The sequence below is a fragment of the Amblyomma americanum genome, chromosome 8 (genome assembly GCF_052857255.1).
Source record: "Amblyomma americanum isolate KBUSLIRL-KWMA chromosome 8, ASM5285725v1, whole genome shotgun sequence".
Taxonomy (NCBI): domain Eukaryota; kingdom Metazoa; phylum Arthropoda; class Arachnida; order Ixodida; family Ixodidae; genus Amblyomma; species Amblyomma americanum.
The window spans coordinates 12,634,994-12,652,161 of NC_135504.1; the positions used below are offsets into that span (position 1 = coordinate 12,634,994).

The following is a 17,168-nucleotide window of genomic DNA, read 5'->3' on the forward strand; positions in this document are numbered from 1 at the left end:
AATCGGCTTCTGCCTTGCAAGGCTTTATTAAGTAGAAAAAACGCAGAAATCCCTCGCATTAGAACACATGAGCAAACGATTACAAGCAATTCAAAGAAAACTGTGCGATGTCAGTGCACGTTAAAGATCCCCAGGTGGTCGAAATTAATCCGGAGCCCTCCACTACGGCACCTATTTCTTCCTTTCTTCTTTCACTCCCTCCCTTATCCCTTCCCATACGGCGCGGTTCAGGTGTCCAACGATATATGAACCGCGCCGTATGGGAAGGGATAAGGGAGGGAGTGAAAGAAGAAAGGAAGAAATAGGTGCCGTAGTGGAGGGCTCCTACGCTTTCAGTTTCCGACTAGCAATATGTATACATTGTTTTCATCTTGGATCATGGATAGAGACATAAAAACCAGGAAAGAGGTCCAGCTGCTTAGCTATGCAAAGTGATAAGCTTTGTTTTCCAACTGTCCCCTACGTTTGTGCATTTTCCTGTGCATTGCAGTCGAAAACAGCGCTTTCTGTGGCACTGCTAGACAATTTCAGTGATCAATGCGCATTATTTTTGCTCCTTACAAAACTGTGCTATTGTTTTTTCAGCCTTATGTCTATGTGATACACAATGAAGCCCACGCTGCACTACAAACTGCTGTTTTAGGCTTAATTGACTGCACGATTATGCTGAGCTGGGCGACTTGAAGAGCATGCATCTTGGAAAATTCAGCGCGACAAAGGGACGAGCACAAGAGAAGAAAACACGCACCAGCGTTGTCTATAAACTGCTCCTTTATTAGGAAGGCAACAGAATGTATAGGAAGAATATATAGAATTCACTGGGCGTGCCTCTCGATCACGATGAGATGTTATGAAAGCGAAGCAAAAAGGTTAGAAGCAGAACGTATGGGAAATGCCGTAATCTTTTTTTTCAAATGATAAAAAACATATACCCACCGGCGGATGGAACTCTTGATATCCTCCTCACCGTGACATGCAAGGTAACCGACATATTTGGCTTTTGCCTTGTTGAACGAGAAGGCAAAAATGAAAATCTGGTCAGTCAAACTGTGGCTGCTGGAAAAACACTGAAATCTGCTAGAGTAATTGCTTTCCATACTTCGGTTTTTTTGGGGGTATAAAGAGAAAGGGTTTTTCTTTCTCACTTCTGTTTTTCTCTCGCGTAACATTTTGCCTTTGCTTGCAAATTGGTTCTTCCCGTTTATTCAAGTGAACTAGTTATTTATCAAAACGTGCTCACATTTTAACACTTTCCTTTTGCGTTAATATGGAAGGTTTCGCGTGCGGTTTTTCAGCCTTGGGACCTTCCCTTTAGTTTAAAACTCTCAAGAAAAAACATATAAACTTGAAATAAACGTCAAAAGAAGCCGCACCGAACGAGAGTTTATCGCAGGCAAAATAAATTGAAAATAAAAAAGAGGTAAACACTTAAACCAATTTAAAATATGCATTGGCATAAACGACGGGTGGGCAAAGGTGGTTTAGGGGGCTGAGAGGACTAATAGTTAGGAATAATAGTTAGAAAAGATACAAGGCGAGATCCAGCGTGCCCAGGAGTTTATAATTGGTTTTTGAGTAAAGGAAATGGCGCAGTATCTGTATCATATATCGTTGGACACCTGAACCGCGCCGTAGGGTAAGGGATAAAGGAGCGAGTGAAAGAAGAAAGTAAGAAAGAGGTGCCGTAGTGGAGGGCTCCGTAATAATTTCGACCACCTGGGGAACATCGCACAGCACACGGGCGCCCGTGTGCTTTGTCAGCTGGGAGAGGGACAAGTGACGGAGAATGGAGGGGACGAAAAGAGACAAGAAGGTGCTAGAGTGATCCGCGGTCCAGGTGGATTCCCACAGCCTGAGGACGGTTGTGTTCATGCGGGTGCTCCACGAAGGAATTAGGATAAGGCCGCGCGTCGACGCCAGAGAGGTGGCCTGGACTGCTAGCTCGTTGTGCCAGGCAACACACTGGGCCGGGACAGGAAAACGGGACGGGGAAGATGGTGGCCGGGATGCGCTTGACGCCTCAGATGTGGAAGTGCTTGGTGGAAAGAGAATGGACAGCAGGATGAGGGCAAAGACAATCACAGTAGACGTACAAGGGGAAAGGAGAGAGCACGCGCCAGGTGTAACAACAAGCCTGGTGAAAGGAACGCAGCAGCTTCTGCGCAGAAGGCGATAGAGGCTGTCTCAAAACGAAACCGGGCTAAGTTCCGCAGTGCGCCAGAAGACGAGAAAGCGACTTAGCCAGCGCCCGCAGGTTGGGAGGTATACGAATCGTCCGTGAAGATTTGAAGGCCGGGAAGGGAGGATTAAAGAGGAATTGAGATGGGAGAAGACAGGACCTCCCCTGTCGAAAAACCTCTTTTTATTTCGTTTGTGTTACATGTGATCTATATGTGACACTAATGTTTCTCGTGTGAGCTCACATGGGCAGCTTCTGTGTTGTTTGCGTGAAGAAATGTGCCTTTCATGAACACCCATGTGTTTCATACGAGCCCGTATGTGTCACAAATGCGTCTCGTATGAACTCATATGGGTAGCAAATCAGCTATATGTGTCAAGAAAGGTGCATTGAATGAATCCCTACTGTTCATACGAGTTATAACTGTCCCAAATATTATTGTGAACTCATGTGCGCTGCATACTTGTTCATGCGTGTCACGAATGTCTCGGAAGAACACACTTTTGCTGCCCACGACCTTTTGCTGCACTTTTGCTGCATACCTCAACTGACACGTAACACTTATGCGCACGCATGCGCTTCAATGTATCTAGTATGAATTTACAGTTAGCTCGTGCGAAAGAGGTAGGGGCTCATGAGTGCCTCGTAAGCAGTCACGCATTATTCGTGAAGCACCGAATGCAAGCGACGAACAAGTGATTTAGAAGTGCCAAACTAAAGCATAAAAGAAACATTAGACTTGTTTCACATAATGTTTTCTTGTTTCTCTGTCTGTGCCCTCTTTCGTGCTGTAAATACAAGCTACCCGAACTTTATGTCCTCCAGTTTTTATAATGTACTTCGATGCACGTTTATTTGGAAAGCAAACATGGCCTTCTCAGCGTTGCTGAGCAGTTGCAAAGCTACGTATTGAATAATTCGTGTCAGATCTTCGGATGAAAAAAAAAAAATACGTGCGCAATGAGGGCACGACCAAGAAAGGAGCTGGCGATGCGAAAATTATAATATCTACCAAGATGTATGAATGCTTATCACAGTGCTCATCAATACTGACAATATCAGTGAAAGTCCAGTCCTCTAGTCCGCTCCTTGAACCATGCAATTCACCACTTGACCTCAAATCGTGCTGGCTAGATACATCGGCAAGGTAATGGAAATGATGGCTTGAGTCTTTTCATACAAAAATAATGATTTCACTTCCACCTGCGGTCGTGGTTTAGAGGTTAGTGTACTCAGCTGTAGATCTGCAGGATGCTGTTTCGAATCGGCTTGGGGCGTCCCCCCCCCCCCTTCCAGTATATATACTTTTTTATGAGATAAGTTTATAGGTTTCGGAAATAAAAGGAAATTGAAATAAAATGAAAGCTGTTTTTGCAGATGGAAACATTTGGCTGAACTTCCACCCTGAATCCAAAATACGAATCAGCATGCTCGGTCTCTCACCCTTACCCGAACATAACATGGTCCGATTGAAGTAGTTCAGCGAAGGTCTTACAATTCGTCTTTAGCCGATGTTCAAACGTATCTCTTACTGTTCTTACATCTGAACGTAGTGTCTAAAAAATGTGAAAGGGTAATAAAACTTTCGCGGCAGACGCCTTAGCGTCGTGCTGCATTTAGTAAACGCCTTACAACACGAGTAATTAGATACGGTTACGCTAAAGCACTAACCCCGTATAGAACGAAAATAAATGTTTATAAACGTGGAATAATTACAGGAATCAAACGTCCCTGAGTTACGAAACGGCGCCGCACAAATTGGCTAGACTCTTTTCTGTACGCTATTGTTCACTTATTTTTTATATTTGTATCATATTATTAATTCCGTTGTTTGTTTTCTTTTGTTCGGCTGTGTTAGTGACACACCTGGTATGGACCGGCAAGTCCCGTAAAGTTTATTTGAAACGAACGTTTTCAAGAAGAAAATTCATTTACGAAAGGCACCCAGAGAGCCAGGCCCGCTGCATTCTCATGCACTTTTACACAGCGCATGACTGGATTTAAAATAACCATGATGACGAGTAAGCATCGAGCTAGATTTAACCCGAGTATGCAATGAGGTTCCATTTAACTGACAATGTTTTTCTTCCAGCTCAGACGGCAACACATTGCTCTTTTTTACATATTTTTTACCTGAACATGTTTCCTTTCTTAAGTTTGCCTTTAAGAACAAAACGCGACAGCGCTATGGGGCTGTCGCCGCTTATCGTCAGCCGCTATTGGCAGCCGCATGAAAGGGGGGGGGGGGGGGGGCGGAGGTTCCGTTCGTTGACGGAGCAGCTGGGTGTGACCTCAGCCGCTGGTGCTCCTGGGATTTTTCACCAGGAAAGATGCGACGGAGCCGTGGCTGCCTTAAACTATGGAGACGCCGGCAACGGTAACGACGCCGGCTTTTACGCCTAACGAGCTCCTTAACGCTTTCACGTCGCATATAGGATACAGAGCGCCAAAATGCGAACAATTTTAATCTCAGCCTGCATATCTACTTGAACTGCTAGCATACTTCGACTAACGCTCTACTACAACTTATTTATCAACGGAGGAGGCCCGCAAAAAAAAAAATTCGTGCAAAAGCTTGCCCTAACGCAAAACAGCCGAAAATTCATGTGTTCGTAATTCTGAATTCACAGATTAAAGCGTAGTTTTGAATTTTGAACTTGAATTCCTGCACGCGTCAGCGTGATAGCACATGGTTTTGTGGACCTTAAGCACCCTTATATATAAAGAAAATTAGCTGAAATCAACTAATATGCTAAGTATTTGTTAATGAATCTCAAAGTTTTTAAATTTTTCTGATCAAGAAGCCATTAATGATGAAGTCCTGGAAATTCTGAACTTTCATCTGACGTTTTTAATGGATGACAATTAAAGGTTAAAATACGCAGCGTTTATACGCGGGGTGCGTGCAGCGAGCGGAGGAAGGCATTCAAGCGTTCACTTCCTTCATTGGCTTTCGAAACCTGTAGTTCTGGACTAGCTAAGTTCGAGTCCCAGTGGCGCATGCTAGCTACCGGCTCTCCAACGCGCGCGTGTCCTCTCACCACTCCGCTTCGCTACTTCGAAATCACTGAAAAGCTTTGTCCGTTCAGCACTTGTCATAAAGCGGTGGCACTGTTTGGTCCAGGTGTCCTTCAGTCATAAAAATAATTCCGTCGTTATCACCTAAGGCTACACTCCGTAGACACCATGAACTTCAGCGTGTGTTCCTTAATATGAGTTAAAATGCCGCCGCGGTGGATTAGTTGTTATGACACTCGACTGCTGACCCGAAAGACGCCTGTTCGATCCTGCCCGCGCCGGTCGAATTTCGATGGAGGCGAAATTCTAGAGGCCCGTGTACTGTGCGATGTCAGTGCACGTTAAAGAACCCCAGGCGGTCGAAATTTCAGGAGCCCTTTACTACGGCGGCTCTCATAGCCTGAGTCGCTTTGGGGCGTTAAAGCCATATAAACCAAACCAAACCGATCCCGGCCGCGGCGGTCGAATTTCGATAGAGGCGAAATTCTGAAGGCCCGTGTATTGTGCGGTGTCAGTGCATGTTAGAGAACCCCAGGTGGTCGAAATTTTCGAAGCCCTTCACTACGGCATCTCTCATAGTCTGTGTCGCTTTGGGACGTTAAACCCCCTTAAACCAAACCAAACCGATCTCGGCCGTGGCGGTCGAATTTCGGTGGAATCAAAATTCTGAAGGCCCGTGTATTATGCGGTGTCAGTGCACGTTAAAGAACCCCGAGGTGGTCGAAATTTCCGGAGCCCTCCACTACGGCGTCTCTCATAGCCCGAGTCGCTTTGGGACGTTGAACCACCATAAATCATAAACATTAATATGCGTTAATATAAATTTCAGGTTACCTCGGCCTGCCGGAGCGCATGGGGAAGATACGCGACTTGTCTTTGTTCGACGCGGAGTTTTTCGGCGTTCCACCGAAGCAGGCGCACAGGATGGACCCCCAGATGCGCCTACTGCTGGAGACATCTTACGAGGCCATGGTGGACGCCGGCTACGACCCGAGTACGTGGCGGGGACGTGCAGTGGGCGTCTTCATCGGTTGTTACAGCTGCGAAGCGCAAGAGGCTTCCAGCTGCAACCCGGACAAGATTGACGGATATGACGTGATGAGCAGCTCGCAAGGCATGCTCGCCAACCGAATCTCTTACTCATTCGACTTGCACGGTACGTGCATTTTGAGTTCGATTTCCTGATCTTCGGCTTGGTTATTTAACTCCCTTGTTACACTAAAACAGTGAAAAACATGATTTCTAGGGTATAGTGCCTATTTCCAGACGACGTATAGTGTGCATGGCTCCGCCTATAAACCATGCATAACAGCGAACACTTCGACGCCGTTCCACAACGTGTACACAGGATTCAGAGCACTTCCTAACTTTTTGATTTAATGCCGATTCATTGATATGTGCGCGCTTTTACGGCGCTAGCCGTTGAGAAAACGCAGCGGACGCGCGTCTGTTCATACGGAGATATCCGGGACTTTGCAAGGCGACTTGTCATGAAGGGAAATCATTGAAGACTTTCCCAAGGAGACAGCGAGGAGGCGGAAAAGAGGATTGAAAATGCCCGAAAAAACAATAAACAAATGAAACTGTCATGAAGATGGCCACGAGGGTGGCTGAGCGGGGTGGCGACAATATTTTGGGTGAGCAGGCTGCAAAAAAAAGGAGTAAATGCTGCTACAGCTAAAAGGACAGGAACGACGAGGTGTGGAGAACACTGCGGGCAGTGTGCTTGGTTGCGCTGGTCTTTAGTATCCTTAAACTTTAAGATTAGAAGGCGGAGCCCCCCTCCCCTACTGTTCTCGTAGCATTCGCCTGCGTCTACAGTCAGGACAGAGTAGGAAGAGGCATTCGGAGTCGTGTTCTCGTGTCATCGAAACAACTCTTGAATGCCGAGGAAGAACTCACTCGCAAGCGCAAGCGCTCTGAAACAGGCAGTCTAAAGTGCTCGGCTGCTGGCCCGAAAAACGCGGGTTCGATCCCGGCTGCGGCGGTCGAATTTCGATGGAGGCGAAACTCTAGAGGCCTCTGTACTGTGCGATGCCAGTGCATGTTAAAGAACACCAGGTGGTCGACATTATCCGCGGTCCTTCACTACGGCGTCCCTCATAGCCTGAGTCGCTTTGGGACGTTAGACCCCCATAAACATAAACCTAAAACTATTTCTTAGAACGTTGCGCAGTGCACACGATTGCTTATCTGCAGATTCCCCTCGTTAGATTAGGGCCTTTCTTTCTATTCCGGTGCTCCTTTGGGGCAAGCCCTAGGGGATATGGCTTAAAACCAGTGTGTCATTATCTGCATAATTTTATCATTGCATCAGAAAGACTGCTTTTTAGTTATATATCACAATTTTTTTGCACAGAATTCAACTTTTAGTACCTAAAATGAGTCAATGTTCAATAATAGTTTCACTGTACAAGTCACCCTTGGCTAATTCACTTTATTTTTATAGGTTTATTTTTTATTTCCGGAAAAATTCTGGTGGGACACCTGAGCTAAAAGCTGCTTTTGTTAGCTTGACGAGTCCCAGGGCCCACCGTATTACAAGGCAGGGCAAGGCATACAAATATTGAAAAAAAATAAAGGAACATGAAAGTATAAATAATTAAACACAGAGCACAGATAGACGTGTAAAATATGGTTACAAGTAGAACGTGTATACAATTTTGTAGTAATGTAAAACTGAAAATGAAACATGCATATGGATGATTTTGAACACATTGAAAAACAATAAATAACATGAGTCCAACACGAGGTAGAGAAACAGTGCAAAAGAAAAGAACAAAGTCTATAGAACGTGGCTTCAATGATTGTGTGATGAAAAGAAATATAAAGAAAATTATTTGGAGCAATAGAAAAAAGTTATTCACCAGAACATCTATACGGATACAAAGTACTGTCGCAACTGGTTGAGGCTGCATTGGTAGTAAATTGCGAATGTATATTTAAAATTAACGGCAGGTTGTGCTTAATGAACTGTAGTTTGTAACTGGTGTGGAAACGAAGAATTTGCCATAAATCAGTGCTGCCTGTAAATATATCGTTGCTGCTAAGTTGAAGGAATGCGATAGTAGAAATAGATTGTATGAATCGGCCTGATGAAACATAGTATGAGTGCAACATGCAAACTTCATGCATATTTTGTATGGGGACGATATATTCCCAACTGTGGGTATGTGCCACTCATGCAGAGGACAACAGCCACGGCAGACAACTGAAACGCGACTGTTAACTATGAAACCAGACCTATGACGTGCAAACTAAACACAGGAAGCGACTGCAGGCGTTATTTCCAGAAGGGACAACGGCAAGCTGCCAATTAAGTCAGAACAGACCTGCAGCGTGACGTTTACGGCATTTTTAAGACATAAATATTTATCGCATAGGAAAGTACGCTTGCTACTTTCTGTAAACAACAGAGCTCACGCAGAAACATTTTTTATCGTAGAGTAGGACGTGCCGGCAACTCTGAGTGGTTGAGTGGTAGTAAATTCGCGGTTTATCAGCCGCATGCAGAGCATCACGCATGAAGAAATCTATCCACCAGCACAGCCTTTTGCAAAAGTCTTCAATGGGCTCGGTCAGCCAAAGGTGTGATTGAGCTCCAGACAGCGCTGGTACGCCCGTGCTATTTACTTTGTATTCTTCTTTTTGTCACACCTACAATAACAATAGTTTTCATACGAATACTGGTTTTTCAGGAAAGGAAATGGCGCAGTAACTGCCACGAATCTCTGCGGACCATGAGGCGCGCATTGTCCACACAGATATGTTAGACAGTTACTGCGCCATTTCGTTTCCTCAAAACCAAAAACCAGTTGAGGGAACAAGTAAAGATTCCCGGAAGGCATAGAACTAAAGGTGCATATGTCGTCGGTTCGAAGCCCTGTCACGAGCTGGCCTCCAACCTGCATAGCATATGTAAGCTATACGCAACGTGAAATGGAATGAGAACACGCAGAACAACCCGCCGCGGTGGCTCAGTGGTTAGGGCGCTCGACTACTGATCCGCAGTTCCCGGGTTCGAACCCGACCGCGGCGGCTGCGTTTTTATGGAGGAAAGACGCTAAGGCGCCCGTGTGCTGTGCGATGTCAGTGCACGTTAAAGATCCCCAGGTGGTCGAAATTATTCCGGAGCCCTCCACTACGGTACCTAATTCTTCCTTTCTTCTTTCACTCCCTCTCTTATCCCTTCCCTTACGGCGCGGTTCAGGTGTCCAACGATATATGAGACAGATACTGCGCCATTTCCTTTCCCAAAAAACCAATTATTATTATTATTATTATTACGCAGAACAATGTACTGCAAAAGATGTCATCACACGAATGTTGTCGGGAAAACTGCGCCACATTTAGGTGGGCTAGTGGGGAGTATATGCATTTATATATACTAACGAAATATATATGGCTGTCTGAAGTGGCGGTGCTCAGCTAGGTGTGTGCAACATACGGCAGGTTGTTGACGTCCCCAGAGTTTTCTTGTCATCGTTGGAATTTTCTGCACCCCCTGCGAGTGCACATACGCACACGCATGACACGCCGCCAAAATTTCTCGAAATGGGATTAGTAATGCTTTGGCCTTAATAACAACCCTAGGAATTGGAGGGCACACTTAATCTCTGCTAAGGGTGTGACGCGATAACGTTAATGGGTCCCTGCTCACATATGCGGAATTGGTCATTCTAGATTTCACATTCATAAGTCTCTGGGACTTCTCATACCACTTCAGGCGCTGTGGTTACGCGGTTAAGCGAAGTACCATTGCCCTGCGATGGAAGGCGCTGCCATCGGTGGGGCTTGTGCGACCCAGGTTGCTGTTTCTGTGCAACCTCTCGCGGCCAGTTTAACTGCCTCTGCGGGGAGTTTGCTCTCGGTTCGTTCGGTAGGTTGTCATGCGCCAGAAAGCCACGTGACCTAGGTGACGCACCTTGCACCTAGTTTGCTTCTCGGGGGATTTGTCGTGCACTGATCACTCCCGGTCAACGACGCTGTGACACGGGCTCCTTAGCGCTATCGCGTATACAAATTTTTATTTTTGTACGTTCGATATAATTTACGTACAGTGCCCGTGCCGATAATACGCAGCAATCGGTATACTTTTCACGTCTTTCCGTACGGTTTTTAAATACTTTGAGTTCGGTTTCTGTGCAACGTCCCTGTGATGCGCTTTACGTCAAACGCAGTCCTTAATTTGACCGATCTTTCCACGTATTTAGCGCGTTTAGTTTGTGGATATTCTTTACGTCGTGGGCAAAGTATTTTCTAAAACCCATGCGCATTTATATAGAGCGGAAGCCACTCGGAAAGATCTAATAATTTTGAAAATAGTTATTTGGAGATGTTAGAGAGCATGACTTAGCGAATGCAAAGCATGTACTCTTAAATGGACTCTCACAACGCGTAACATTTCGTCAGCATAGATGACATAGCCTCTACTTTAACTCCTTACGGCGCGTTTGTAATCTACAAGATGTGAAAAAATGAAACAGCTGTTGGTATAGGTAGCCGTTCAAGCAAACTGACGTGCCCGAGCATATAATTTTTTCCGCGAATACGTGCGGGCATGCTAAACCCCCATTCACTCGGGAAAAGTGATGATGGAGTCCTTTTCGGTCTTGACAACATGAGGTAGTATGGAGCGTAGGGAATGTTTTCAAAACCAATTTTACCGTCTATAAAGGCCACTTTTTCCTGCCCAGTAATCACCAACATAAATGGAAAGGTCATAGAGAAGGTATTTACTCACAAAATAACCTTAATGCTTTCCTTAATTCCGCGTTCAAGCAAGCAGTGTCCGTGTAATGTATTAACTGACTCTGAGCTCGCTCGGGCCATCTGTTTCACTTGCAGGGCCAAGCGTGGCAATAGACACGGCGTGTTCGTCCACGATGGCTGCCCTGAACCACGCCGTCGGCTCTATCCGCTCCGGAGAGTGCGAGGCGGCCATCGTGGGTGGAAGCACCATCTGCCTGAAGCCGACCACATCGCTCAATTTTCAACGCCTCGGAGTATTATCCCCCGATGGGAAGTGCATGTCCTTCGATGCTAGCAGTGAGTTGAGATTGGTTCCGTGTGTTGTGGTCATGTTGGTGTTTCTTTTCTTTTTTTTATTTTGGAGTACCAATCAATTGGACAGTAATACTTCGATTAATCTGTCGCTTAAGAAAATTACTTATAAAGCAGAAGAAAAAACAACCGTGCCGCTGGTGCGATCCGAACCCACGACCTCTGAATATCGCGTGCGGTGCTCTACCAACTCAGCAACGGCAACGGCTGTCCAATCTGCTGCTTTCGTGGGTATTTATGTTTTTGCGTGTAAACGAACCTTGAGAGTGTTCACCAGCGCCGCCCTTGTCTATTGCGGTGGACGTAGCACGCCGTGTAATACCGCGAGTGTGACGTTGAACGTCATCTAACGGCGAGGGCGGAAACTGTGCGAGAACCCTCTTATGCTACCTATGGCATCAAGACTGCCAGAACCGAGACCCTCGTTAAGCTATTAGCAGACAAGGTGAAATGAAATGAGGGACTCGTTTGACAAACATATAAAGGAAGCTAACAGTCACCGAAACCAAGGTGCATGGGGAATGTTTCTTTTTTTTAATATGTAGTGCCAATCAATTGTAGAATAATACTTAGATTAATCTATAGCTTAAAGAAAATTACTTATAAAGCAGCAGAAAAAAACAACCATGCCGCCGGTGGGATTCGAACTCACGACCTCCGAATATCGCGTCCGGTGCTCTACCAATATGCTTTCCTCCCGTCTGTCCTAGTGCTTCTCTGTGCCCCGCCAGGTGGTGGAGTTTGTTTTTCGAACACATTTAGAGGCATCGATGGATTTTTCGAACATAGTACGTCTGGTCTCTAAACCACGCTCAGAGCGTCACTAATGTCAGGCGATGACGAAGTAACTGTCCATGTCTACAACACTAACACATGCTCGTTCGTGGATATACTCCATTAAAAACAAGCCAACCACAACAGCAAGCTCGACAGACTGCCGGTGAGAGGTTTTACTCCGTCTCTAAAATCCGTAATCTAATCATGATTTCACTGGACCTTCTAAATCAACGATACTTAAGCAACTGACACTGGAAAAAACATAGCCACATGAGGTGAATGCAAAAACTGAAGATCCCTTTGCATCTCGTTTGACCGTATACTACGATGTATCTAGATGCACATGCATGAATCGCCGGCAGAGTTATCCTGTGCTCGATAGGAAATGAGAGAACCATGGACGAAGCAGTGCAGAGTAAAGGTGTCGCATTCAGAAAAGCAGACCGGCTGGAGCAGCGTATTTCAATCAGCATAGCTTGGGCCGTCTCTGACGCTCGGATGGAGGAAACACTGCGTTCGAATTTCGTACCACCATACATGAATGGAAATTTGTAATAACAGGCCAACCACTACTATGGAAGAGATCATCCTTTCTGTAGGTGAAGAGCTATAAAGAGGGGCTGGTCGACTTTAAGATCATTTGGCGGTATTTTGTGACGATTATTTACACGGTCGAAACTTTCTTCTACTCTGGCTTGCTACTGTCTGTGATGTCAGAATTGAGTGTGGGACGTCGTGATAAACAATTGGGGAAAAGGCTTAAAAATTTACCAAGAAAGGCGTTTTATAGAATACAGCCCGAGAAGGTGCACTGTTTTATTTTTATCTCCTGGTCAAGCTAAAAGCACAGCGGCTTATGATTGCGTTTTGACTTCTTGCAGGCAATGGATACGTTCGAAGCGAAACAGTGGGCGTGTTCTTTATTCAGCGAGCGTTGGAGGCCCGCCGAATATACGCTAAAATCACCCACGTCAAAGCTTTCTCCGACGGCTACAAGCATCAAGGTGAGTGTGCCGCTAAGAGAAGTTTTGCTGTTCGCGTTAGGTGAAACAGGGCATGCATGGTATGATGCACTGCAGATATGCGCTCCTGTTCCGGACACCCACTGGGTTCTTCACTACGTCTTCTTTTTTCCATGCTTTTATAAAGTGAAAAATAATGCTTTGGCGTATTTTCCTACTCAGGAGAGGTGTTTTTTCATTCGGAAATTCTTACTCTGGCAAAGAATGTTGTTTATACCTTGTGGCAGGCTTTTCAAGTTTTGCAAAAAAAAAAGAATGAGAGCTACGCTGTTCGATAAACGTCAAGCTCAGATTATATTGTTCATGACATACAGCGGCTATTTCAGCCTGGTTCAAGCAGCAAGCGGAAAGCAGATCATGTGAAGGTGGCTCAGTAGTTAGGGTGCTCGGCTACTGATCCGGAGTTCCCGGGTTCGAACCCGACCGCGGCGGCTGCGTTTTTATGGAGGAAAAACGCTAAGGCGCCCGTGTGCTGTGCGATGTCAGTGCACGTTAAAGATCCCCATGTGGTCGAAATTATTCCAGCGCCCTCCACTACGGCACCTATTCTTCCTTCCTTCTTTCACTCCCTCCTTTATCCCTTCCCTTACGGCGCGGTTCAGGTGTCCAACGGTATATGAGACAGATAATGCGCCATTTCCTTTCCCCAAAAAACCAATTTCAATTGTCAAAGAATGGCAAAGTAATTGCGAGGTCTTAGTTGGGAAGGGACAGTTCGAACATGCCTGGTTCACGCAGGAACTCCACTGAACCCCTCCACTGCGCCCCTTCAGGGTCCCTCTTCTCCGTCCTCCTCTCGGGCCTGCACGCCGCTCCGCTCGAAGCGCTGTTGTGTATCCACAATGGCGACTTCCTCGCGCAGTAGACATTTCTTAGAACCGCCCTTGGCTAGACCTGTTGTTATGTCCGCCTTCGCCCCTACGCCCGCCTTAAGCCCAACCGGTATCGCTCACTAGCTGGACAATTATTTTCTCGTACAAGGCAAATGCTATGTATGCTGGTATCAGGACACAGTGGGAAATTGCAGGCAAAGACAAAGTAATGAAAATAGTTGCATTCTGGAGGTATAAAAATATTAAGAAACACTTCCTCAAAGTCTTTACGCAGTGTTGATAATGCTGATTAGAAATTCTACTCCAGAATTTTGCTTGCGGAATACTATCATTTTAATGCTATATGTGGTTATGTTTTTTTTAAAGTGTGCGAGACAGCCATGATTGTGGTGATGACGGCTTGTTGCGGACCAGCAGCAAAATTGAAAAAGCATTCATTTCTGGCGCTTCGTTAAAATAGGACGCTTTGTATTCCCTCTTGCATACTATATAAATTTCAAAAGTTGAATACTGACAGTGAGACCTCTAAATATATATGAAAAAATATAGCTTAAGAAGATCTATATCATCAAAATAAACTAGTTCAAGTATAGCTCTACATATAGTGGTCGTCTGGAATAGTTTTTGGTCTTTGGGTGGATGAGTGAGAACACTCATAGTAAAGCAATCCAGGAGAACCATAAGATTTCCCCAAATTATAGAGATGTGCTCCCGCATGTGCGAATGTCTTAACAACCGCTTTTCCACAAAGGGAATATCCGAAAGTGGAAAGTGTTTGTTTTGGATTATGTGTGGCTAAAAATAGGTATTAGGATTCAGGAATATAGCTAAGACGCGATCCAGAAGTAAAATTTCATTGGTAAGGTCGGAAGCTTGCGAAAGTTGGTGTCGGTACCAGTGTGCGCTCATTAAATATCGCACAAAATATTGATCAAAATGCTGCAATGCGTCCCCAGAGATCGCGAGGCCTCTAAAACAGTCGTGAAGGTTTAAAATCTGACGGGAAATTCTTTTTTTTCCTGACTGCGAAAATTTTGTTTGAAGCTTAACACACACACACGCACGCACGCCCCCCCCCCCCACACACACACACACATATATATATATATATATATATATATATATATATATATATATATATATATATATATATATATATATATATATATATATATATATATATATATATATATATATATATATATATATATATATATATATATATGAAGCGAGCCAACAGTCACCGAAACCAAGGTGTATAGGGGAACGTTAATTTTTTTTTTAATGTGTTACTGTTATCAGTGGGATAATAATACTTAGGTTAATAAATCGCTTAAAGAAAATTTTCTTTAAGCGATTTATTAACCTAAGTATTATTATCCCACTGATAACAGTAACACATTAAAAAAAAAAATTAACGTTCCCCTATGCACCTTGGTTTCGGTGACTGTTGGCTCCCTTCATAAATTTGTCAAACGGGCCCCTCATTTCCTTTAACTTGTCTGCTAATAGCTTAACGAGGGTCTCGGTTCTGGCAGTCTTGATGCCATAGGTAGCGTAAGAGGGCTCTCGCACAGTTTCCGCCCTCGCCGTTAGATGACGTTCTACGTCACGCTCGCGGTTTTACAGGACGTGCTACGTCCGCCGCTATGGTCGAGGGTGGCGCTGGTGAACACTCTCAAGGCTCGCGTACACCCAGTAAACATAAACACCCACGAGAGCAGCAGATTGGACAGCCGTCGCCGTAGCTCAGTTGGTAAGAGCACCGGACGCGATATTCGGAGGTCGTGGGTTCGGATCCCACCGGCGGCATGGTTGTTTTTTCTGCTGCTTTATAAGTAATTTTCTTTAAGCGATTTATTAACCTAAGTATTATTATCCCACTAATAACAGTAACACATTAAAAAAAAAAATTAACGTTCCCCTATGCACCTTGGTTTCGGTGACTGTTGGCTCCCTTCATAAATTTGTCAAACGGGCCCCTCATTTCCTTTAACTTGTCTGCTATATATATATATATATATATATATATATATATATATATATATATATATATATATATATATATATATATATATATATATATATATATATATTGATACGGGAATAAAAGAAGAGGCGGAGAGCGAGCGCGAGCGGCGAGCGCGCGGCTCTAGCACGAGCGGGATAGAACGAGAAAGCTTGGCCGCAGCCGGTCGTGCTTCGCCGGCTCTCCTCCGTACTACTGCTATATTTCTCTGGGCGGGCCCGTGGCCACCCCGTGGCATCCCACACCGTAACATTTTGGTGGCAGCGGTGGGATCATGCCGCTCACCCGCTCCCAGAGTCAAGCACCCGACGTGCCAGACGACAGGAGTCCACCACCAGCCGATAGCGCCGACGACGCGGCGGCCGGCGCCGCTAGACCTAGGCGCTCGGAGAGGCTCGGCTCTTCGCAGCAGCCAGACGCCGGTGTTGAGCGCCTCCTGGATACAGTCACACAACGGATGGACGCATGGGAGGCCCGTCTGACTGCCCAGGCTGGGGAGATGGAAGCTCTCCGGCGCGAACTCCGTCGCCTGGTGCCAGCCGAGCCGAGCACAGGTCAGGTGCCTTTGGGCGTCCCCGCCGCCGCTGTTTACGGCTCTGCCGTCGCTGGGCCTGCGGTCGTGGCCGCCAATGGCGTGCTCGGCGCGGGTGCGTCCTCGCCGCAGTGTTCGTTGGACGTTGTGGAATTGCCCACATTTGACGGCACCATCTCGTGGGATGCTTACCGCATCCAGCTGGACGGTATTGCGGCGGCGAGAGGCTGGGACGACCAAATGAAGGCATGGATGCTCGTTGCAAAACTGAGGGGCCGCGCCACCGAGCTGCTGCAGAACGTGCCGCCCGACCAGCTGGGCTCTTACACTGTTCTGGCGGGCCTCCTCGCTGACCACTATGGTGCCTCAGGTCAACCCCGTGTGCAGTACCACCGCCTGCGAGCCCGCCGTCAAGAGCCCGGGGAGACGTACCGTCATCCGTCAATCATCCGCAGTGCAATGGCCTCGTGGAGCGTGTTAACCGTACCCTCACGGATATACTCGCATCCTACGTCGCTCCGTCCCACACAAACTGGGATCGTTTTGTTTCTGCTGTAGCTTTTGCAGTCAACACTGCAGCGCAAGAAACAACGCATGTGACGCCGTTCTCAGTCGTCTATGGCAGAACGCCCTCCATCCCTCTCGACGCGCAGTTGGGCCTTCCCCATCCTACTGCGTCACCAACTGAATCTGCTCAACGACTTCATTCCGCCCG

At 46.1% G+C, this 17,168-nt stretch overlaps 1 protein-coding gene across 1 annotated transcript in view; it reads left to right on the top strand.

The window, feature by feature from the left end:
- Positions 1–17,168, top strand: part of LOC144100923 (fatty acid synthase-like) — a 57,666-nt gene that overhangs the window by 1,196 nt on the left and 39,302 nt on the right. The window contains exons 2-4 of the mRNA XM_077633846.1: positions 6,027–6,353; positions 11,045–11,245; positions 12,919–13,041. Coding sequence (XP_077489972.1) covers positions 6,027–6,353; positions 11,045–11,245; positions 12,919–13,041 — 651 coding nt within the window. The remainder of the gene's footprint in view (positions 1–6,026; positions 6,354–11,044; positions 11,246–12,918; positions 13,042–17,168) is intronic.